This window comes from Cygnus atratus, chromosome 25 (assembly GCF_013377495.2).
Source record: "Cygnus atratus isolate AKBS03 ecotype Queensland, Australia chromosome 25, CAtr_DNAZoo_HiC_assembly, whole genome shotgun sequence".
NCBI lineage: Eukaryota > Metazoa > Chordata > Aves > Anseriformes > Anatidae > Cygnus > Cygnus atratus.
This window is the reverse complement of record NC_066386.1, coordinates 5489354-5515146: the sequence shown is the minus strand read 5'-3', so window position 1 is coordinate 5515146 and position 25793 is coordinate 5489354. Positions and strand designations below refer to the sequence as shown.

The 25793-nt window shown below is 43.3% G+C and overlaps 1 protein-coding gene across 5 annotated transcripts in view; it reads right to left on the bottom strand.

The window, feature by feature from the left end:
- The window catches only part of MYO1D (myosin ID), a 160812-nt gene that overhangs the window by 59826 nt on the left and 75193 nt on the right, over positions 1-25793 (bottom strand). For 3 of the 5 annotated variants that reach the window (XM_035566850.1, XM_035566851.2, XM_035566852.2), the window contains exons 17-20: positions 15120-15343; positions 13808-13952; positions 13097-13201; positions 2752-2865 (exon numbers count right to left, since the gene is read on the bottom strand). In XM_035566850.1, coding sequence (XP_035422743.1) covers positions 2752-2865; positions 13097-13201; positions 13808-13952; positions 15120-15343 — 588 coding nt within the window. Of the gene's footprint in view, positions 1-2751; positions 2866-12012; positions 12244-13096; positions 13202-13807; positions 13953-15119; positions 15344-25793 lie in introns of those variants that run through there. The other 2 variants (XM_035566853.2, XM_035566854.2) reach the window with 2 other exon arrangements.

Below are 25793 nucleotides of genomic sequence, written 5' to 3'. Positions count from 1 at the left end.
ATTTCAGCTGGGTTCACCCTTACATGTTAGAAGGGCAATCCATCTTCCCCAGCAAGCGTGCACCTTTCTGGTGGGACATACCTGATAATCCGATAAACACCAAGACCAGTGTATTTATTACCCTTTGGCTTCTCAGAAATATTCGTATCAGTTCAAACAATTGTTCTTTCTACGAAAGGGAACAAATATCTGCATCACGGACGGCCACTTACAGCACCTCCCTGCGCGCTGCCACAGGGCTCCCACGCAGGCAGAGATTGGGCGTGCAGAAAAACAAGGGAGCACACACGAGGCAGCAGGCAACACGTATGCAAATCACTCAGTAACACAACATAAAACACAACCAGAAAAGGGAAAAGCTATTGGATTACAGCACTGATCATTAGCAGGAGTTTAGCTCGAAAAATCCTAGTGAAAAAAACATGTGTTTCACATACTATATAGAAACCAAATACATTTCCAAACTCTCTTCTTCCTGCTGCTCAGAGAGGAGTCAGCAGCAAATCAATAGGATCAGTGGACGTGCCCTGTCACCACGATGCCACCCCTATCCCTGTGCCCACAGATTTTCTTGTGTTCCCAAGGACCACAGTGGAGTGAAAGCAGGTGAAAGGAGGACCTTTGGCCAGCAGAGCAGAAATACATCACTACGGCATTTACCAAAGATTGTTTTCATCAGACAAACTTCCAGGCTGGAATAAGACTGGCACCTGTGTGAGTCACTGAGGGGTTTTTTGGACCCACTCCTCCCATAGGAAGTAACCCAGGAGCTCTTGGTGATTGCTCAGGTAAAGGAAACTGCAGTCAAGAAGCCTAGGGGTAGGCTGGAAAAGGGAATAATCGCAGATCTACAGATAAAGCTGATTCCTATCTATAGAAATTCAAATATTGTCACAAGAGACCTATATGCACAGAACATTTAAGTGCTTTGCTGCTCCAGGAGATGGACAGGCAGCCCATGCTACAGCCAAGTCACCACTCACCCTGTGTGAATGGATCCTCCATTTCAGACATACATGTCTTGTGAAAAAACAGTAATTACTAACATTTCTAAGTAACAGACTTCCTATAGGCAACCTCCAAATTTCATCCACATTGCTAGGAAGACAATGAACTCCATCCCAGCCAGATCCAGGACAATGGTTTGTTAAGTGTCTGGCTCCTTTTGCAGTGCATTTGTGTTCCAGCTTCTTTGGAGTTAGGAACAGGAAGCTGATGTTTCCAAACAGACTGTACTTCATCCTTTATTTATTTTTTAATGCATTAAGGATCTCAGAGGAAAATGTTCAGGCTACCAGTAGCAACAGAAAAGATCTTCCCAGAGTGACCTGGTCTTACTCTGTTACTTGAACGTACAGCTCCACCTTTAAACCCATCTGCATTACAGACATACAGGGAAAGCAGGGATTTTTCTATAGCTGAGATAAATACAGCTTTACCTACAATTACTCATGTAGCAAGTGAATTGCACTAGCCTAACTATTTTGTATACAGTAACAGCTTAGAAAACTAACAGTGAGAAACTGCGACAGACAAAATTCTACCTTGTCTACCTTAGCTCACCTTGATTCTTCGAAAAAAAAATCCACCCACCTTGAAAGAGCAGTCTGCTGTAGATTTTAACAAGTCTGTTTGCACAAGCAAGAGTTAGTCATTTAGCATTGTCTGCTGACAATTTCATTTTGTACAATTAAGAGATAACGTCAGTAGAACAGAACATCAACTTAGGAAAATGACCTGCAGCTGCTAAATACATGGCAGTAATATCTTTTCAAAACAAGAGACACTGTCATGGTCACACTGCTTTGCTAAAACAGATTCTCTTGTTAGGGGAAATAAGTAAGGCAGGCGAGCAGTTACTCCACATACTGCAGTGGGCAATCAGTGTGCAGCTTTGGTGGGTAACCACCAAGGACGTTAGAAGAGGTCCAATAAAACCAACATTAAGGATGCAACCTGAGCTAATCATTCCATCCACATTTGCAGATTAGGTTTTACTGTTACCCTAATCCCTTCTTTAGTCTTTCAGCAACGTGGGGCCTGCGGATTTATTATTTCTTCAAATGCAAACGTCCTAACAAATTTGCTTACGACATTTGCAAGCAACCCAGCCAGGTTCTGTAGGTTTAAGATAATCACAGTGGTGTTACCTCAGGCTGAGGAAAACAAACAAGCAGTTGAATCCACACTCCAGGATGCTGAAGAGCTAAAAATGAGCTTTTCTCCCATCCCCCTTCCTATCAGTGATAATCTGCTTCTTTGTGACTGGCAGCTAAACTCTGCTACCCCGAAGGCCAGATACCTCACTACAATTCTGAATTTAGCTTTGATAAGATTTACATTAAACATGAACAAATATATATATATATATAAAAAATCAACACAAAGGATCAAACAAACCCCAAGAGACAGAGAAATTGTGTCTTAAGCCACTGTGAAATGCTAGCCCTCTTATGGGGCCAAGATCTTGCAGCGCACAACAAATAAAAAACAAAATAGAAGAACAAACAGAAGAAAGTGCAATAAGCAGTTTGGTTTTTAGCTTTTATTTTATGCACCAAAATTAAAAGCTAACATGAGCCATCAGTGCTGTAGATAATTGTACTTAAGTGTTTTAAAGCTATTAAATACATAAAAAACGTAAACCAAAGTCTTCTTCCATTCTGTAGATCAGAAAATGGAGCTAAACAGTAGATGCACTGCCAATGACTAAGACAGCCTGAGATGAGCTTCTCCAGGCCTTGTACTTACATTATAGAGGGGGATGGTCTTCATCACTTTGTACTGCTTCATAGGGTCCATCTTATAAAGGTGTCGATCAGTAATGAAGATTGCTCGGTCCTCCACCTTACTAAAGCGATTGACCTGTAAAGCAGCAATTTTCAGTCACAGTGATCAATGCAAAAAGATGCAGAATAAAAAGTCTGCAGCAGTAGACATGCAAAACTCACATAGATCTTCAACAGGTTTACTTGAAGGAGTGAAAAGGGAAGGTCGACCCCATAATCATATTTTATAAATAGAGAAATGGGCATTCTTAGAGAAGCAACATTCCTAGAGTCATCCAGCAGGGCTGGGACAACCATGGCCTAAACCAAGGACAGATGCTTTCCACTAGCAATTTTTAACCTATGTCCCTGTCCACTGAGCAGACCCCAAAGCCAGGCAGACAGCTTTTGTTCCTACATTATGTATGGGCCTTTGTCCCCTCAAAAGAACAATGCCGAACACGTCCCCTACAGAGCTAAAAGGGTGTCACCAGGGTGTGTGCCAGTCCAGACCTGACGCATTTGAAAGTAGATGCCTTGGCCCATCCTAAATCTGAGCACGTCCCATTTCCCTCTTTTAAAACATTTGTGCTCTCAGTGTAGCCAAGCAACTAGCCCAAGAAGTGGGAAACCTGGACGAGCATCCTTCCCCTGCCTGTTAGTGATGTGTTAGCCCAGTAAGGGCACGCTCCTCCAGTTCTGCTGAAGTTGTGCTGCTCTGCAAAAGGAACTGAAGACTGAATAGAGAAGGAGGAGCCTGGGAGAGCCAGGTCTGCATGCAGGGACCTGGTGCAACCACCTGGTGGAAGAAAGGCAAAGGTAGTTCTTGGCAAGCACAAGACCCAAGCTGCAATGCCTGCAGGCTGCAAAGGGTATTGAACACAAGGCAGTGATGTCTAAGTATCACTGGTGAGTTCAAGACCCTCAAAAGAACTTCTTTAAATTGGGCTTGCTGCCCAGCTATGCTCTCTGCTGCTGTTCTGGGAACACAGAGAGCAAAGCTACAGCAAGCAGCAAACTTCTAATGCAGACAGGAAAGCATGCAGAGGCACGTGTACCTCTAAGGTTAACTGACCACTGAGGAAGATTGCTGCTGTTGTTAAATGCTTATACTGTTCTAATGTTGTTTTGAACTGGACTCTGGTCTCCTGATTCACTCCTACAAGATAAACGAGGAAAATCAGACTGTACTTCAAACAACTTCAGTGCTGGCCTCCAGAAAGAGACAAACTTATTTTCATCTTTACATGGCTGTACTCTCTGACAAAGGTAGGGTACGGAGGAGATGGAACTAGACTTCTCAGAGAAGTATGGCAAAAGGACAAGAGGCAACGGGCAGAAGGTGCAGCAGCAGAAAGTCCTATGGAACATATGAGAAAAAGTCTCACTAGAAGGGTGGCAGCTCTGGTGCAGGGCTCACAGAGGCTGTGCCATCTTCTTCCTTGGGGATTTACAAAGCTCAGGTGACAAAGAGCCTAAGCAACCTCAGCTACTTGAAGCTAGCCCTGCTCTGAGCATGAGGTCGGACCACAGACTCCAGAGGTCCCTTCCCACCTCGATCATTCTATGATCTCATCAGCCTGTACGCTACCAAGAACATAGATTTCACAGTATCTGAAGTATTCTGACAGTTTCAAGTAGTTCAGCAAATGCATCTTAGTGTTGCCATTGGGAAGCATTAATATCTTAATATCGCCACTGGGCTCCACAGCTGTAAATTTAAGACCAATTATAGATACAGCTATAATTCAGTGAAGAACCATCAATTGCCCGCTGAGGCAAACTGCTGTATTACCACCTGTAATCTCATCATCAGTCAACAGCATCAGAGATTATTTATACATGTGTCCCAACCCTCATGCAATAATCTTAGGCATAGTCAAGAAGATGGCTCACTTCAGTTTGTACTCAAAATACTATCCACCTGGGATACTGCTTGCATAACCAGACACTCAGAAGAAAGGGGCAATAAAAGCCAACACTAGCAGCTCCACTGACAGTGCACGGGGAAAAGAAGCTCTGTCTTATAGTATTTTTATATCTTAGTTCACGTGGATCAACCCTAAAGCTTTTTTTTTTTTTAATATACCAATTATATTCAACATTTCTGATAAAGTAAAAAAATAACTATGGGAAGACAGAAATGCATGAGCTCGCAGCTGTTCTGGAAGAACCAAGTGCAGTTGAAAACAGTCAAGTACACAGCCCCATGTCCCAGTATTTTGTTCCAGTTCACACATCCTGTTTCTACATAAGAGTAAAAAGAAAAAAAAAGATTATTTAAGCATCAGCTAATGATGCAAAGTAATAGACACAGCCAAGCACCAAGAAATGTAATTATATCATTTCTCTTAATTCTAGATATTCTGATGTTCTGAATTCATGTATATTGTAGGCTATCAGTCAGGTCTCCAGCAACAGCCTCCCTGATAAATTAAATCACCAAAAATGCTGTCAAATGCCACATAAGCCATAAGCACCTCTGGAAAATTAATGTAAAGATGTGCAACTGTTTATTAAGAATGCACTCATTCAAAGGCTACAAGATACTAAATGTTGTACCTTCACAACATCTGATCTGGAGAAAATACAGGAAGACTGACACTAGTCAACTACTGTTACATATCTCGTGCAGTTGATGTGATTTTTTACAGAAACAGAAGTAGGAAGATCACATTCCCACAGGAAAGAAAATTATATTCTCTCCAGAGCAGTGTTTTATACCCTGGGATCATAGCTTTAGTCACATCTCCTTTCTATACACAGATCATTTAAATCCCTCCCATCCTCCTGCAGCTCATCACAAATATTATTCTAGGCTGCTGGTGATGTTAGGCTCTAGCAAGCAGGGTTTTCAGAGAGGAAACACATGTTTCTCTAACATTACAATTAATTTGTCAAGCAAATACTACACAAAAGGAGAATATTTGATGCAATCTAGACTTTCACAGGCCCACTCCCAAGAGGCTAGGTACTAAACAGTCACCAAGTAAAGTCTTTGCAGAAGCAAGTGAGAAAGTAGGGCAGAAAGTAGAAAATAGTTTTCACCAAGGCAAAACCAGAGTTATCGGTGTATCGCAGTCACAGAGATATTTATTAATCAACTGAGAAGTGTAAACAAGGGTGAGACGTGATGAGGCAGATGAACATAAATACGATTTTCCTAGGTGAAAGCAGGAGAAAACTGGAGACCTTAAATATGCTCCACCAACAGGCAGCAGAGTGGCAAAGTTCAGAGCAGATAAAAGCAAAAAATGCAAATCAGAGAGCTACATGACAGCTTTAAATTAACCACACCAACTCAGAAAAAGTAACTGAAGAAAAAAGTAACTGATTTTAGACAGCTTTGGATAGATCTTGGCACAAACATGTGAGGCAGCTGAAAACAAGGAAGGAGTTCGCATGCAGTAAAGACAAGCATGGGGAATAATGTCCTGGTTGCCAGGCTCTTACTTGGGATAATGGTGACACGCTGGGGTGGAGAAGGCAAAGGAGAATATAACGGTTCAGAGAAGGTAAAGAAAATAGGTAAGAGCCTGGAAGGTCTCACAAGCAGAGATGTTAAATAACTGGAATTATGTTAGGAAGCAACGGATGGGAGAAAAAAAATACCATGAAACACTGAATGGCATGGAGAAAGAAGGTTAGGAGCGTGTGGTGCTGCTTGCGGGGTTCTTTGAGCAGAGCAACGCAGCCTCCTCCAGCCGTGCTTGGGATGTGCAGCTCATTGGACACCACTCTCCATGGCTTGGGAAGCCAAGGCTTCCCTAGAATCGTAGAATAATGAAAATTCAATGTTTGCAATGGAAGACACCTCCAAGATCATCTGATCCAGCCACCCCCTACCACCAATGTCACCCACTAAACTTCTGGGAAAGAAGCACTCACACAAGCCCTGAGAATTGGCAACAGATTTCTTTATTGCCGGGACATCCTGCAGGTAAGCCTGCGCGATGTCCGTGGTGTTTGGCGGCTCCAAGCTAATGCTTGGTATGGAGCCTGAGCGACGACAGGTAGGGAGCTGGCCGGGCACTCCTGCGATGCTGTCGGTGCTCTTGGATGGCAGAGAGCAGAGACATGCCGCGGGAGTCCCAGGTCTGTTCTGGCGCAGGTGGATCCACTTCCATTTCTTCCTCCACATCTCCTCGTGGATTCAGCTCCATGGGCTCCACGGTGCTTGGAAGAAGGATAAGCCAGTCCTTGCCTGGGACTGCCCAAACGGGATGCCTTCCATTCGGAATGTTTTCAGGCCAGGGTGCCGAACCAGGGGGGTCGACCAGTTCCACCCCTAGGACCCATGCCACTCTCGGCTTGATTTTCACGCACGGGTTCGATGCTGCCGTCTGTTTTACGGCTGTGCCTGGGTCCCACGCTGTGTTGCCGACTATGGGCACGCCTCTGCTCCGTGCGGCTCTCTGCCTGATGCTCCTGCCTCGGCACCACTCCACCGTTGCGCCACTGGTACGGCCCGGGCCCCCTGTCGCAGGGTGGATGAGGGGGCGGCCTGTTCCCCGCGTTGTTGCGGTACCAGTGGTACCACTTAAATGTGTCTATGGGCTGTGCGCCAGAGGTCTCTCGAGCACTGGTGTCTCTCGTGCTGCCGGTGCTATACCTCCGCCCATGACACTTCTCCATGTTAGCTGCCCTCCTTCTTGGTGATTCTTCAGACGGCATAGCTGTCCTCGCACACCAAGGAGGGCCGCTTCTCGCCTTGCTGCTCCTAGTCTCCTTCCTGCCACGTACGCTGGCTATCGGAGGACCTAGTCGCTGAGCGAGCGGTGGCCAGCTGCAGGGGGGCCTGTTTTATAGGGCCCGCAGCAAAGGCGGGGCAGGGGTGGCCATTGTGACCTCAGCAAGCCTCTGCGATGGAGTGGCCCATGCGTGCCCAAAGGCAGCTGTGTTGGGACTGGCCTGGAAGATGCCCTCACTTGGAAGAAGGAGGAGGGTTGGGGGGGCTGAGGGCCCCTTTCCTGGGGCTGGCTCCCCCGGGCCATTTGGCTTGCAAGAGAGAAAGGCTGCCCCTTAACCACAGGGACCGTCCTGCACCTCCCATCCTGTGCCCTGGCTTTATTTTTAACATTGTTTTTTAGGCAATTTCATTCTATTCTTTACAGAAAAGAACAGAAGCAAGGTGCATCTTCAGCCCTAATTCCATGTGCGCTTTGCGCTCTGAGTGAAGAATTTCTTCCTCACATCAGATCTGATATGAATCTCCCCTCCATTTGTTCAGAGCCATTATTCCTTGTTCCCTGGCTACACTCCCTGATAGAGTCCCTCTCCAGCTTTCTTTTAGGCCACTTTTATGGGTTAGGTTAGGTGGCAAAACTGCAGGACCGTGCAAATTGCAGCCTGATAAGACCCTGTTCCACATGACGTTTTCCAGTTCAGGCTCTAGCCTCTCATCAGTGTAACAAAGAATCACAGAAACATTAAGGTTGGAAAACACCTCCAAGACCATCTGGTCCAGCCACCCCCTACCACCAATGTCACCCACTAAACCATGTCCCCAAGCACCATGTCCAACCTTTCCTTGAATGGTGACTCCACCACTTCCCTGGGCAACCCGTCCCAATGCCTGACTACTCTTTCTGAGAAGAAATGTCTCTGCCCTTAAAGCACGTTCCGATTCTGCAAGACAATATAACATTACAGCAGTTTTACCAGAGTGTTTCAGACTCTTCCTTGTGTCTACCCACTGCTTGTAGCGTTCACACTGAACAATAAGTTCAGCTGAACAGTTAAAGAGACACACCAAAGGGGACGAACAGCAGCTTATCTCACATGAGAAGCAAATTCTCGCTGCTGAGGAATTCATGTCCTTTTCGGCTCTTTCCAAGCAATTGTTTTGCTTCACGTGCCTCATGCATCTATGGCATATTTATGTAAATAATACCTGCTGTGTTTTTAGAAGTAACCTGTCACATTGAGAAGCATGCACAGAAGAGATTCAGAGAAATGCCAGCACAATTGCAAATGCCACTATTCTTTTGATTTTGTAGGAGTAGAGACAGGCCTTATGTTCTCAGATACTGATTATACCCTCTCAGAGAACAGCCCTTCCTCGCATTGTGTTCTCTGCACCTTCTGGGCTTTTTTTATTTATATCTTTGTTGATCCCTATGTGAATCAGTCCTAATTTAGCTTCCTGCCTAGCTTATAGGGAAAAATGAAGGTCCAACCCTCAGCCAATAGCAGAAAAACCTTCAAATGAGCTTTCCAGGTCTCTGCCGCTGCAGGGTGAGAGGCACCAGGCTTTGGAGATGGTCCTTTCGAGGGAGCATGGTGCCACAAATGACAAGGGAGAAAAATGGGAAAAAAAGCCTTATTCTAAAAATGGAGAAATTGTTGTTTCCTAGGTGATAAAACAAAATCTGGTGGTGTGCATGAAATATGCATTTGGTTTCCCAAGGCAAAAATCTTGAAAATTTCCTCTGAAAAATAAAGAGCATCATAATGCTCAGTAAAGATGTATTTTTCCACAGGCAGAAATGACCTGCTTCTACCTATACCTACTGCGAGAAAGCAAACACATGCACATCCCATCAGCGAGACGTCAAAGTCTCTTCACAGGCATTCTATAAAAAGAACTAGAAAACCTTCGGTCCAAACAGATTCGCTTGCTGTTATTCATCTCAAGCTGTTGAAATTAAGACCCCATACACTCAAGCTAAAGAAAACTTTAACAGCAGTTATCAATACTTCAAGAGCAGCTCCCTGGCTGTTGCAAGTTGCTATTACTTTCTTGACTTCACTAGAGCAACGTCAATCAGCTAACAAAAAATCTGCTTCAAAGAAGTTAACAGTTAGCAAATATCTTACAATCCACAGCAGATATGTTCTATATGTAAACTTTTTTACATACATGAACTCCAGACTTGTGTCTGTTCAATTTGCCCAGTACTTATCCTCTTAATGTCATTTCTTTTCAAAGAAAGAAGTGTATTAGACTGCAATTATCTGAAAAATTTAAGGATCAGACACTTAATATTGCTGTTGAAAGACAAGAACTGCTTTACGCATGGTGGAAGGAAGGTACGGCACCTTATTCAAAGGCGTAAAGGAAGTCTGATGTGGCTCCAGAAATAAAACATTTATCTCAACTCAAAGTGCTCTCTCGTTACAGTAACACCTTTCTGCCTGACACAAGGACCAGCAGAAACAGCACATTTTGCTCAAGAATCCCCAAATAGGCTGAATCATGAAAATATACCACCAATGAACTTGAGTAACCCTGTTCTGTGGACTGACACTTTGTTGAATAGCATTATTCAAGCAAAGCAATGAAATCACCTGATAAGTAATTACATTTTCATTTCTGTAACACATTTTTCAGTCCCCTGCTAAAGCTTGTAAGAGCCAAGTTTCAGCTGAAAAACAAACAGTAACAGTCAATTTGCAAATCCACAACAAACCAGGTTTAGCATAAGAAATTTGACAAACTTCACTGCAGTGAAAATAGCTCCCTTTCAAACGTTCAGACCATCAATACAGCTTGTACGTGCTAACATCAAATGCCACACTTGTGCAAGTAACGTGGTATTACATGGGCAATTTAAAAGAGGATAAAACTAACAAGAAGAAATTTCATGTTTTTATTTTATTTATTTTATTTTTTTTAAAAAAGAAATTCCCCCTGCCCAATAGCACTGACTACAGTACTTTTTGGGTAAAGAAGCCGAATGCTATTTTTGACAAAAAACACCTTAGTTTTTAAAAAGACAGCTCAAAATGTAAATTCTTTTATGTGACACAGTGAAAGACAGGCTAACGCTGTTTTCAGGGAAAAGACTGTGTTCGTCTAGTCAAAGAATGAAGTTGCTTACAGGCTTTACAGCAATTTTCACTCTTGCTTAGTCTGCAACTCTGAGGTTCAGATTTAATTTCGACTCTGTAAAGAAGTGCATTGGTTGAAAAGTAAAATGATAAATCTTGAAATGTCAAATCTTTGTCTTGTTAGCTTTCAAAGTTCACGATTGTTTGTTTCTCTCCTTTGTTCACTTCAAGCTTGCTTGGACATTTCTTGTCCATATATGAGGGAAGACAAGCAGTTCACTCAAAAAGTTATTACATCCAAGCATGGATTTGAAAGGGGTCATTTGCTTTTGAGTTTAAACACAGAGATGTACTGAAATTGCCAGGCTTACATACGTCATTAAAGATCCCAGATGCGGGCTTGTCCTCAACAGTAATGCTGGAGTGATTTTATCCGTTTGTTTGGGAAGAGGTGCTTCCTACTAGTTTCTTCAAGGCCAACATTTCACTACATTTAGCTGTTTTTTTCTAAGACAGATCTTTAAGGATGAAGACCAGAAAAGCATTAATGACTTTGAAGACTCAGGCACAGCTGGGTTTGGAGGAGCAGCCATTCCCACATGCCAGCCAGCTGCCATCCTCTGCTGGCACCTGCAGGTTCGTCTGTCCTACCTGAGCTATACGTAGCCTCCTGCCATGCTTGTGTGTGTTTCCACTGCTGATGACTTCAAAAGCCAGGCAAAGATGTCCCTAACTAACCAGGCAAAGGAAGGATGAAGCCTGACCTCTCTGATATACGAGAGTGACCAACGATTTAACCTTTAAAAGGATCAAAAAAGTTGCAAGATAATTTAAAAGCCTCAAGACCACAAGTCTATAACATCGCAGTCTCTGTGGTGTTTCCCTATTTCAACTGAGCTACTTTCTTTAAAGCACCCATGTTAAGCTAAAGCTTTCTTCACCTCTGCAAGCACTGAAATTTCAGGTAGAAACCTACTTTATGATGGGCAACATCTTCTCTGTCTCCAGACTGCTTTTATTATTATCAATAAAGTGGTAGGACACCAATGCAACAAACCCCAGCAGAAAATGCATTTTTCCAACACGGTAAACGCAGTAGAAGGAAATATAGAAACAAGGCCTGTTTGCATTCTAAAAGATTTCTTCATGCACCATAAACAAAAAGGAACTGCTCAGATGCTTGCCTAAAGGTAAGAGTTCTGTGCTTGCAATTACTGAACAGAATAAGGTATGGATTTGTGTTTCAAAAATCTGCTTTTACCTATTCCTGTGCAGGATATTGTCCTTTAAAGCTGAATCAGGAGCAAGTGAGAGAAACAGAAGGATTTAAAAGATTAAAAGTTGCGTAACAGTGAGCAATATATGTATACCCACTGTGGGAGTTTAATATTATACACACACCAAGTAATTCCCCTCACCGTCTCTCCATTCTTATTCAAAATGACAACTCGTGCAGTCACTTCGTTAAGAACTGAATATTGTATTTTTACAATTATTCCAGTTTAGCTAGAAACAGCAATAATTTGGTTCTAGTTTATTAAATTAATTACAATAGGAATTCCTTTGTTTTCAGCCTAAGGTGAAAAAAGCCAGGGTGAAATTCTTCTGTATTTCTTTCTCTGTCACACAGATTCCAGACAAACTGCTGCCGAGATTGTAAAGATGAGGTTCAGATTCAGACCCACCCAATCCTCCTTTAATCCTAACAACATAAACCAATATTCACTCAAACCACTCATTTAATCAGCAAACCACACTCTTAAAGCGAACACGTTAAAAGCAATGGACTACTTCACTGAAATAGTTTTAGCAATAAGAGATTTCTATTTTTATATACAGAAATCACTTACTGTTGTATAAATAATATAAATCACTACCACTTGCAAAGAAGTTTTGTTATAAAGTGAGATTTCTCACTGCAAAATTAATTTTGTGTCAGTGTTAAATATAATATTTGCAGAATCATAAAGATCACACACATGCTCTACTTCTGGGAAGTGAAGACCAACTACAATACCACATTTTTGGAAATAAAAAGCGTATACAAATATAAAGCTCCTGAAAAACACTTGAATATCAGTAGCCCTGCCATTGAATGTTTTTGTCTTTGTAAAAGTCAAAGTATCTTATCCTGACAGACATTTAAAAACAGCATAATATAGATCATTCTAAACAACCCATAAAAAAATTATGCAAGCACATTATTCTAATTAGCTTTTAAAACCTTTCAATCAATTTAAGGAAAAGAAAAAGAACCAACTTTCTGCTATGGAAAAAGTCAGACCCAAGCCAGCTACACAGAATTTATTCATTCCTCTGACATGAAGAGGCCAGAGAAGCCCCTCAGAAAAAGCATCCTTTGGTGCAATAGGTTCAGAATTACGTATCCATCAAAAATCACTGATACTATTCCTTAAAATAGGACTGCTTTCAACTGCCACCTGTTGAAATATCTCCAGCATTACCTCTCCTCACCCTTTGCTTCACAAAATTTCATTTGCAAGAATTTTCCCCACCCAGCTCACATGTCTGCAGACCACGCACACGCTGGTTACCTTGCGGACATGACACGAGAAGAGGACGTTCATGTACTTGTCTTTCCGTTTCAGCTCAGTGGCAACAGGGATGAAGGAGCCCGTGGTCTGAGGGTCATCTGGTCTCTGAAAGAGCAAACAGGCACACAATTCTTCTTGCTTACTAAAGAAAGTAATTGCATTACGTCATGCCAGGCCTGGCAGAACCACAGCTGCACCACCGAGTCTGAAGGCTTCGGCCAGTCCCTGCCTCACTGAAGAGCAGCAGAGCATCTGGAGTTTTATGTGCTTTCTGAGAAAACCTTAACAAAACAAAATGCTTGAAAGAAGGATAGAGTAAAAGAAGCATTGCAACTTGCCTAGATAGAATTTCTTTGTTCCTTTTCATTTAATGCTATTTGTTAACATCCCATTTTATCTAGAATTTCTGCTTTATACTTCTTTCTTTCCTAGGCTTGGGCATTTGAAGCGTCAGCTAATGGCACTACTCAGTATCATTTAATGTTGTTTGGGATGCTCACTCAAACTAGGCTTTGTATTCAGAAAATTTAACTTGTAGTACAGTAGAAATCAAAGACCATCTGAAACCCACAGAGAAAACGTGAAAGTACTCTCCCTTCCAATACCCACTTTTTCAAATTTCATATCACATTTCTACCCTTTTAGTGTTCTGAGCCGCAGCCGTTGCAGCAGTCCCCTTCTATTTGCATTGGTTACTTCATTTGGACTCACCAGTGCGATGTAATTCCCCTCCCATGCTCTTTGTAGCCCAAGATCAGCTCTGTGACCCTTCAGCACTTCCATGGCAGCAACCTTTGCCCTCAGTTGAGGTAGGTCTTTTGATGGGATGCTCCGGATGAGTTCACCTGCTCTCCACCTGCCACAGAAAGCCTGAGTCAGGTCCACAGTCTGTACCGTGCACTACGAGCACTAATTTTGTCAGGTCAGCAAACAAGGACAAGCTTAGACTACAAATAGCAAGGAAAAAAAAGAAGTCCTTCCATTGCATCCCTTCATACAATACTTAGGTTTCCAGCTTTAGATGACATAGCACCTTTGATTCCTGACAACTTTTGCTGGTACACTTTCCCCTCCCTCCCTCTAGTGCCCAGAAGTAAACTACCAGCACATCTGTTTGCAATAAAGTTTTTGCAAGCCATTTTTTTGGCTTGTTTACAACATCATTCTCCTTTAATAACTGAATTTGGCCTTATCATTGAAACCTAACCAACTGTAATATGAAACAGGACAGGACAGGACAGACCAGCAATTACTCTACACCATATTCCAGCCTTCAACAACACCAGTTCCCTAGGACTATGGCTGTGAAAAGTCTTTAGTAACTAAAATTTTGTGGTTATAATAACTGAGCTTATTCAGAAAGCAGGATGCCTACCCAGATAGGTTGTGGATGGTTTTCAAGAGACATCTGAGAAAAAAAAAAAAGCTGACCCGATCTGGTGCTGGTGGTAACACTGCATCAAGCAGATGGCTCAACTAGAGATCTCTAGATGTCCCATTCAACCAACATTTCTCTTGTTCACTGACTTTCAGAAGTTATCATTTTTCAAACTGGAATTGTAACTGCTTTATACCCCTCTTGTCTACAATACCAGACTTGCCAGAGGAAAAAGGTTTTAGATATCAGAAGGTTGTAATAAATGTATAAAACACCTTTTCTGCATATGGTGAATAGTGAAAACTGCTTAATCTATTGCAGAAAAAATGACTTCTTATAGAAGTCTTGATGGAGTCTAGAAGATTCCTTTTCTCTTTCCCCCAGCCTAACACCAGCTGCTCTTTTCTTTCAAAACTGATTAGAAAGGCCAAGAGAGGGGCTGAGGAAGAAAATACAATGTCCATCCTGAGTAAATCTCTGAAACAGAATAATTATTTGCATAGTCAAGAGTACCAGAAGCCACTAATACCTTCATCTTTGATTCCCAGTTCATGTTCTCTATTCATTTTTCCAACTTTTATGGAACAAGTAGTAATTGTTCAGTCCTCTGGGTTAGACTGAAAACACAAAAAGTTTTATTTGTACCTATGGTAAATCATCTGGAGTGCCTCTTCAAATCGGTGCAGCACTTTTGGTGGAGTGGGCCATTGCACATGCTTGCCATAATCCTTCATTGACCTCACATTGCGAAAGCGTTGGGCAACTTCATGGATGTAGGCCTTCACTTTGTAGCGGCGGTAATACTTGAGTATCGTCAGGGCAGCCTTTGTCCTCTTATAGCGAAGACGAGCCAAAGTGCCCCTCCAAACCTAAGAGTCAGCGGAGAAGACAGTTTTAGCAATAAAAAGGAAACGTTTCTCTCTTTACTCTTCTATACTGCTAAAATCCATAAATACCTGAAATCACGGATTTTAAAGAAAGGGACTCTTCTATGCCAATAGGATCCAATTAGAAAAACATCACCAAACAGACACTGTGCTTACCTGCCTACTTAGAAACAATTCTAACTCTGTTTAAACGCTAGAATGGGAAAGATTGCTTTGAAAATAGTTTGGGAGACCAGCCGTGTACTGAAAAGCAAGCAATTCTCCAACATAAGTAACATCCTCCAAAGCTCACTTCCAAAGTCGCTGCCATGTTCGCCCCCAAACGCAGAGCCCAGGTCTGCCAGCACTACTGCAAGCATTGCCCTGGCCTGGTGAGCACTGCAAGCAGAAAACGTGCCACGGTCTGGACTTCTCCTTGGACCCACCAGGTAGAGGCACACTGTGAGGTGGGTGCCATGACCGTACCTTGCTACCAACTCCTAGCCCGCTCGGCTCAAAAACCCCACTTGCCCTGCCCAACAAAGCCCAGCCAGGCAGGGCAGGCTGTGTTGATTTTACCCTGTAACCAGAGAAATGCGTATTCACCCGAGTGCTGCCAAGGTCACGTGCGCATCCCTGAGGAATTCATGAACAGCTGTACTTTGCTTCTAATATAATACACCAAGATGAAGGTTGTATTTTTGTTTCCTCGTAGAATTAAACTGGAAGGATAATGAGCCTCCCGCGTACGAAGAGTGCTTCACTACTCGCTATGGGCCCTGCTGGAGAGTTTATTTCTCTCTTGAGAAACATCCCATAGCACCATTGATGCATATCAAGCCTTCTATTTACAGAAGAATTAATTAATTACCTGAGGCAATTTCCAACATGATATTCTCTTTATGAAGCTGATGTCAAAGGTTCTCTTAACAGCTTTACTGATAATCCTGAAATTTAGCTGAGAAAAAACACATGCAGCAAGAGGTAAAGCAGATGTGGGGGGGGGGGGGCGGCTCTTCTCTGTATGCTCACAATTCAAAGAGGAACTAGAAACTTCGGGGTCCAAACCCTCAAAAGCAGAGGACTCTTATTCCAACCTCTTTCAGAGCAACCCCTCCTCATTCTGCTCTGGCCTCACTGCCCTTGCATAGGATCTGTCTTCACAACAGGTACAATAGATCCTCATGGCTCTGGCAGAGCCTGGAAAGCTGATTTAGCACCCACTCCCTCACTGGTGCATTTGATGCTCTCTGAAGCACATTTGTGTTCCAGCACATGAAAACTGAGTCAAGACCCTACATAACACTGCCCAAACATCCGATGGTAACACTGAGACATTCCATCCCTTGCATTTTAGTGTGTCAAACCAACTGCAAGTGTGCAACCTTCAACACTGGAAAGAACTGGACTGAAGGAAATGAAGCATGCAACGAACAGAACAAGTCAACACATATAAGGTGACCCAAGGCACCATGCTCCTTATCAGACCCCAGACACCAGCCGGTGCCAGGAGCCACTCCCCTAAGGAAGATGTGGGCATCATTTCAGTGCTCGAGGCGAAGAGCTGGGAAGGCGATGCATGACACGGGAGAGCAAAAGGAGAGGTAAGAGCAGGAAGCACAAAAATCAGTCCCTGTAACAACAGCAAAAAAAAAAAAAAACAGCACAATGTTTTATTGACCAGCCAAATAAATCTGGCAGTAAGACAAAGAGCAAGTTCAACAATGAACAGTGTGGACTGGTACTGAAAATCTCAACACTGAGTGCATATAGGAGAGTGGCAAAACAGTACCTAATATTTTCCTTATTTATGCTTTGAAATCATTAGACAGTGTGAGGGAAAGCAGCATCCTCTGCATAAAATATGTTGTTCTTAGTAGTCCCTTTTAGCATACAATTAAAATTGCAGTTTTTGTTCTACACAGCTTGAATATCACAAACAAGAACATTACTATTTAAAAAGCAACAGAGATCCTGAGAAGCTCAGGGCTTCCTGGAGCCACAAGTTCAAACTGACTTGCGCAGGGCCTACATTTTACCCAAAACATCAAAGGCTGATTTAAACCTAGGATTTCCATGGCTGAGCGCATATAAGATTCAGAAACGGCATGAATTTGACAGAATCAGCAACTAGGATAAAATAACTGAGCAACCAAGGAGCATTAAAGTAATATTTCCTTTTTTTTTTTTTTTGATTGATTGAGGCATTTAAGCATAGACTGAAGTGTCAGAAAATGTTCCTGCAAAGTATATACAGACAGCAGACAAGATAAACTGGAAAAAACAACAACCACCAACTTCTTAATTTTTAAGTTCATAAGAATAGAAATGAGAAACAATGGGTTCTGGGTCATAGCTAATCAGCCTTCTGAACTTCATAAAAGATCACAAGAAAAGAACATACAAAGTAAATTTGCATAAGCTGGTAAGGACTTTGCAGAGTTCCACTTCTGTCATTTTTTCTCCAAAACATTTTGATTTGGTTTTAGATACAGAACAATGTCTTAATTTTGCTTCCTTGTGCTGAGGTAGGCATGCTCTTGAGGAAAGACTCTCTTGCTGTGGTTATTTTTTACACCAGCCAGACATCCGTGGAACAAAGGCACTGTAACAGATTGCCTCGATGTTGTATCAGCTGCATCGCTCCAGAAATTGGCTTCACAGCAAGAAGTGTCACAACTGCTACAAACACTAACCTTCCAAATCCAATTATCCAGCCGAGGCATGCCCCTTGGCTACACGTAAACAGTAAACTATTAATGAACAGCATGTCCTCAAATCAAGTTGTCATAACTGGAAAACCTCACTCCTAGTAAGGACCTTCCTAATAGCCACAATGGCAGCCCCTCCCAAAAATAAGGAGAAAGCCAAAGATAGGAACAAACTTCTTCCAGGAAATGGGATACAGAATATATATATATGTATTTAATTAATTGTTTTTCTGGCTTGGCATTTTTCTTTTAACCACCGGGCTCATTTCTACTTAAGGCAGCCCATCAGTAATGCCGAAGTGCCAACACAAGCAGAGTGCCTCATGGCCTAAGTGGTCTCTTCCAGAAACACAGACCCCTCGAACCTACAAGCAAGCAGGCCATGGAAGCAAAGTCCTTGTTCAGCAGCCACTTTGTGTGCTCAGCATTGTGTAGTTGTGAGCAATGGGTCAAACCATGTGCCAATCCAACCAGGGCGCTGGAGTGCTTCCTGCTAGCACATACCCTCCTGAGGCTTGAATAACAACACACTGTACCATCTCAATTCTTTTCTCTCTTCCCTCCAGTTCATTACTCAAAAGCATTAAGCACTTGTCCTGGTTTCAGGTAGGACAGAGTTAATTTTCCTCCTAGTAGCTGGCAGGGTGCTATGTTTTGGATTAGGATGAGAAGAGCGCTGATAACATGCTGATGTTTTAATTGTTGTAGAGCAATGCTTACACCAAGCCAAGGACTTTTCAGCTTCTCGCTCTGTCCTGCTAGCGAGCAGGCTGGGGGTGCAGCAGGAGCTGGGAGGGGACAGACCCAGGACAGCTGACCCAAACTGGCCAAAGGGGTATTCCATACCATCTGACGTCATGCTGAACAATATATAGGGGTGGCTAGCCGGGGTGGGGGGGCCGGCTGCTCGGGGATAGGCTGGGCATCGGTCAACGGGTGGTGAGCAATTGCATTGTGCATCACTTTGTACACATTATTACTATTATTATTATTATTATTATTATTATTATTGTTATTATTTTCCCTGTCTTAATAAACTGTCCTTATCTCAACTCACAGGCTTCACTTTCCCGTTTCTCTCCCCCATCCCGGAGAGGGAGGGGGGAGGGTGAGCGAACGGCTGTGTGGTGTTTGGCTGCCAGCCGGGCTAAACCACAACAGCACTGTAAAATTAAAAAAAAAAAATAAATCAATTTTCCAGGGCTAAGTTTATTGTGCCATTTGATAGATATTATGCACAGATTCTCATGTTGCGAACGCTTCATTTCTGTTACATGCTGGAGGACAATGGTAAAGTCGTGGCCAAATATGTGGATCAAGGTGCCAACAACCCAACAGAAAGATCTGTGCAGCCAGGATTCAGCTTCTTTCTTTCCAGCCCTCTGTACCCAAGATATTGTCCAAGTCATGTTCATATGTACTACAGAAAGGATTCAAAAAAGGACATGCATCACCCTTCTGAAATTTCCAACCAGTGAGCAGCTCTCAGCTTGAACTTAAAGCTGCACACCAGCAAGCAGGTATTTTCAGCGCTTGTGTTTAGCAAATCTTGCAAGGATAGGGTAACCAAGTCTGAGAATCACAGTGTGCAGTATCACCGCTCCTACAGGCAAGAATAAAACGATACTTTGCCATCTTTCTGTGGCGTTAACTTCTCGTTAACCTGGCTTCCCATAAAAAGGAGACTAAAGATCACCCTGTCCCTGGCTGACCTCCTGGGATTGCCCTGCTGTCTTCTGACTCTCTAGCCAGCTTCAGCCAAATCTGACAGAGGAACAGGAGACCAAAAGTGGCAAGTCCATACATCTTTCAGGAAAAGTCAACAGCAGGGTAGAGGGAGCCTCAAATTAGAGTGACATTGTTGGAAATGCTTCAGAGCAAGCTCAAGAGCCATCTGCTTTGTCCGATCTCCAAATCCCAACCAGCACACGCAAAGCTCCTAGCCAGGCACAACCACATGAGACTGCAAACCAAGCCAAACTGGTAGAGGATACGAGAAGGATCTGGCAGTATTTCAGGGGGCAGAGGATGGTGGAGATGTGTGAAGGACATGAGGGATGGAGTGGAGGATATGATGAGGAGAATGGGAGAGTACTGGCAGTGATCACAAGAAAAAAACTGTGATTGTCATCACGGTAGGTTGTCAGCAGTATGGGACAAACCCACAGGAAGCCAGGCTCACGGAAAAAGCTGATGACAGTTTTCAAAGTGAGAAACTGAAGAGCAGACCCAAAAGAAATCAATTTTGTTGTCAATTAGTGCAGTGCCTAGTGACCAAGCAAGAGCAATTGGGCAGGAAAGAGATTATCCTCTATAAGAAGAGGTGTCCAAGGAGACAAGGCAGAAGTTGGGTACAGGAAGAGGAATAACCAGCAGTCAGTGTTGGCTCCAAAATGGAAAAGAAAAGAGTATCTAAGCTCCCCCTCCCTACCCCTTCACCCATCCACTCCCCACCCTTCACTTCTCTTTCACTATCTCTGCCATCTATGCTTGTCCTCCTAAAGGCCAGGCAAAGACAAATTAATAGGGAAAGTGAAATTATGACTATAGCCTAGGAGGTTGGAAAATAAAGTCTGAACAACACAAGAAATTCTGTCAGAATTCCTGAACATTAAAGGGTATTTATTTCTGTGGCTGCTTCCAGTGAAATGAATCACAGAATCATAGAATATCCCGAGTTGGAAGGGACCCACAAGGATCATCAAGTCCAACTTCTGGCACCACACAGGTCTACGCAAAAATTCAGACCATACGACTAAGAGCACAGTCCAAACACTTCTTAAACTCCGACAGGCTTGGTGCCGTGACTACATCCCTGGGGAGCTTGTTCCAGTGCACGACAACCCTCTCGGGGAAGAACCTCTTCCTGATATCCAGCCTGAACCTCCCCTGCTGCAGCTTGACACCATTCCCTTGGGTCCTATCACTGGTGACTAAAGAGAATAGATCGGCGCCTGCCCCTCCACTCCCCTTCATGAGGAAGCTGTAGGCTGCAATGAGGTCTCCCCTCAGCCTCCTCTTTTCCAGGCTAAACAGGCCAAGTGACCTCAGCTGCTCCTCATATGTCTTCCCCTCTAGGCCCTTCACCACCTTCGTAGCCCTTCTCTGAACACTCTCCAACAGTTTCACATCCTTTTTGTACTGTGGTGCCCAGAACTGCACACAGTGCTCGAGGTGAGGCCGAACCAGCACAGAGCAGAGCAGGACAATCACTTTCCTCGACCGACTAGCGATGTCGTGCTTGATGCATCCCAGGATACGGTTGGTCCCCCTGCCTGCCAGGGCACACTGCTGGCTCATATGAAGCTTGCTATGAACCACAACCCCCAGATCCCTCTCTGCGGGGCTGCTCTCCAGCATCTCGTCACCCAGTCTGTACATATAGCCAGGGTTGCCCCGTCCCAAGCGTAGGACCCGGCACTTGCTCTTGCTAAACTTCACATTGCTGGTGATTGCCCAGCTCTCCTATCTGTCCAGATCTCTCTGAAAGGCCTTTCCACCCTTGAAAGAGTCAACAGCTCCTCCCAGTTCCTTGCTGCTGTCCTTTGCCACCGTCCCTTACACCCCTTCAGTTACAAGCAGGGAGGCAGAAGTGTTCAGCGGTCATGAAAAACACCAGACCAGGAAATCTTCCTGCACAGCCTGGTTCCTGGTGATCCTGGTGATCCCATCGTCACCCTCCTCCCAGTGCTGCAGCTCCTTTGGTAGCTTTGGAAAGCAGGACTTGCACAAAAAGAAACTGAGCATTCATCCAAACCAAAAGTTGTATCTTATCTTATGGGAAGTGCTGAAGTCATTTCTGAAGTATGTTTAATTCACATGGTTTTGATTAAAATTTAATAAATTAAAATTAAAATGAATGAAAAAGGAGATCTGGACATACCTTTAAAAGCAGCTTATAAACTCCGTGCGTTTACACCAAAGTTTCTAAGATTAAATAAAGCTACTACAGATTAAGACCATCATCTTAGCAGAAAAAATGATGCATCAAACCAAGTATTATAGGTTCATCTGCAGATTGCAGACTGCTTCCAGGCTCAGAATTTTCCATTAAAAAAAAAAAAGAAAACAATCAAATAGGCCATGCAGAGCACAGGGAAAACCATCAGACCAGACAGGGTGCGTCCAGAATGCTGAGAATGCCTCACTTATAGTTCTTCCATGGAAAAAAGGATAATCTAGATTTGACCTAGGCACTGCCATCTCTGCAAATACAGGAAAAAAAACACACAGCATGCAATCTAAACACACAAGCAACCAAATGAATGCCCAGAATTCAGAAACTAAACCAAGCTTGTCTAAATTAAACACTGGTGTTATATTTTGGAGCAGTGTTGCAACTAACTAAACCTTGGAAAACTATTTCATGCTTGCTGTAACACAGCACACCTCCTCCCACTGGGCCTCCTTCGCACTAGCCTGAACTGTTTCGTGATCAATATTTCATGCTGCCCTAGCACAAGCTGCCCTCCAGGCATCCAAACTGAAAAGAATAAAACAAAACCTAGCTAGAAATTCACACAGACACAAACCTTTCTGCACAGCTTTAAAGGATCTCAAACAGGAAAGGTTATTAAATATTTAAGTCAATAGTGCAGCACGGACCCTGCATGCAGTTCTGCCACAAGGTCCTCTGAGGCATGGCAGTTTGAATAAATGCTCAAATCAGAAGCAAGCTTTAATTATACTATTCCTGATTGCTTTTGAAAGGGGTCATCTCCTTGCAGAGCACAGATATGATGGAATGGCTAATATACACACCCAGCACCCACCGGGTACTTGCGCACACCACAATTTGTGATGTGCATTTTCACGATGCAAGTAAATTCAGATCCCATAGGAGGTTTGAGGCAAATGTTTTTAAATCAAAGCCTCCCCATTCTCATAGATCACATTACAGAGCATATAAACAGCAAGTGGGAAGAGCTGCTTAATTTACTAAATGCTATTTTCTCTTTTCACATGAGTCAGCTGAACAATGCTCATTCTATTGCTCTGCTTAATAGAAACAATATCCCACTAGGTAGAAAAGAGAGAAGGGTCACACTCAGATTAATTAGATTGTACTAACAAGACTGTGTCCAGCAATAAATATAAAAAATATCAAAGGAACAGTGTTATAAGCAAGTAGCACATGTGAGACATGCATACAGATGAAACGAGGAGCACTGACAGCAGGTTTGGGTTTCTTTTGCAGCTCAGCAATGCTGCTCAGCAATGACTCCAGCAAATGCCATGCTGCTGTGCCCACCTTCCTTCGAGGCCCAGCCTGAACCCCAGGCTGTAGTGGTTCTTCAGCCTGAAAGCTTCCAGAAGCCTCCTTGCCATTCTACTTGTAAGGGCTTGCTGTGTCCACCTGGTGTCCTTTGCAGTGGTCCTGCCGTGGTGACAAAGCGCACCCTGTTACTCCTTACTTGTCGTGCTCTCCTGCCTCTGGTAGTGACCAGGAAAGGAAAATGTTGGGAGAGCAGAGATCTCTTCTAAGAACAAAGAGAACTGCCAAAGCTCCTGTGTTAGTGAAGCACAGAAACTTGCAATCACCAGGAAAAAGTTGCTGTCATTAGATGACAGCAGTAACCTTCTCTTGTCCCTTCAAGTTAGAGTTTTTCACACTGAAGATAGCAAAATACAGGTCATTTAATGACTTTTCATGATTTTTTGGGGGGTAAGAACTTCAAGAGCAGCCAAAAGCACAGAACTTCTGAACATGGAGAAGTTAAGTTAGAACGCCTTTCTGTGGGAAAAGATGACTGAGGGGATGTAACATGTGCACAGAACCACGGGACAAGCTATTCACTCATCCCATCAGTGCAGCAGTTAGTGGATATGAAGTGAAACTGTGAGATGCAAGGACCAGAAGAAAGCAAGACAGCTCTCCCCATGCGATGGTTAGCTGAGCTTGCCAAAGACAACTACAAAACCTAAAAGCTGGTGGCACTTGTTTGACAAGTTCAGGGAAGAGAAATCCACTGTGTGTTATTAAATTCAAAGCAAACGCATCCAGCTTAGGTCATTCCAACTCCAAATGGCTGAAAGTAGTGGGAAAGCATTAAGGAGAGGTACAACAAACACTATAGCCCGGATACTGTCCTCCCGAGGCATCTGCTTGCAGTCCCTCTTGGAGACATGACTGTACTCCAGAGGGACTTTCACTCTGATGCCACACAGCAGCTGCTACAGTTTAAAACCCACATCTATTTAGTGAAGCGGCTGAGAATTATGCTCTGTCTATGTTTCTGAGGTTGTTACAGCACTGCTCTGTTAACAAGCCTTCCCAGAACAAAGAGCAGACACAGGCAAAATGGAGCCATACAGACCTAGAAAATTGGACTTACCTTTGTCTAAAGGACAGGAATGCCATTAAAACATGCATCTCTGCTAGGGAGGACAGTATTAATCGTGGTGAAAAGAATAATTCCAGAAACACTTCAGTAAACAGCTCAATCACCATATGCTCATTTTGGCCCCAAAGTCCCATAACCAATGTGAATAGCTCACCACCTATCCCCATGAAAATGCGGTAAATTCCCTCAGACAGACCGTGATTTATACTGCAGTGTCCTATTAGGGAAGAAGATATACACAGAAGTTGTGCATCTTTACCTTATTATAGGCACAGTTCACATGATACTGGTATTTTTACTACTGTTAAATTAAGATATTTTCTAAGTTCAGTCTACTAAATGCTATTTGGGCTTGCTTGCACTTTAATCAAGTACACCACACTGGCACTATTTTTACAGTTCAAACAAGGCTTAAAGACATGTTGAGGTGCAGATCAGCACCTTGTCAAAAATGAAAAGTTGAGGCACAACAGAAAATGACTCCCTTCCATGAAAACAACAAGGAAGCATCAGTGGCAATGGTTGCAGAATCTGGTCTTCCAGATTGTGATATACATAAATGAGCATGAAAAAAAAAAAAAAAAAAAAAAAAAACAACAACAAAAAACCACGAAAGGGCAGGGTTAGAATGTGAAATACTCAATTTGCAAGATTGGGACCATAATATATTTGCTTAATAAACAAAGGACTACAGAGGTGTTTGCTCAAAGAAATTCATTCAAAAGGAAAGAAAAAGCCCCGTCTGAGTGAGACTGGTATTCCAGAGGGCCACAGAGAGCCAGCATCCCCCACCTCCTCTGATCCATCATTGCAATCAAGATCTTTCTTAACGTCCTCCTGACACGGTAAAGTAAAACCCGAAAAAGCAGGCTGGAGGCAGCAGTCGGAAGCATTCACACCTAAGTGCAGACTGCAGCTGGCTTTGCAGCAGTCATTAGCAGTCATTTAGGAGAACATACAAGCAGCACTGCAAACAACAGAAGACAAAGGTCAAGGGTTTACAGAATGGCGCAGCTACCTGCTCTGCAGCTGGGCGCTGTGCTTCTCATTAAGCTCACTGAAGCAGTTCGTGCACTCACCAATGTGTTCTCTGTGATGCTGGCAATACACTCAGGGAAGGCTTTTTATTTATTTATTATTTATTGGTTTTACTCCCCCCCCCCCCCCCCCCCCATGCAGGGAAATTTGGAAGTTGTATGATGACCCTAGCAGCCATGAAGCTCAAGGTCTCAAAGCTTAGGCAGCTGCCCAATGATCCATATGTTGCTGGGCCATATGTTTAAATACTGATGCACATACCCAATATCCTCTCTTCTTCTCCCTTGCTAAACAATAAATGGATATTTACATTTATTTAGATTAAAGCAGGTTTTTTTCACAGCATTTCCTGGGCAAGGA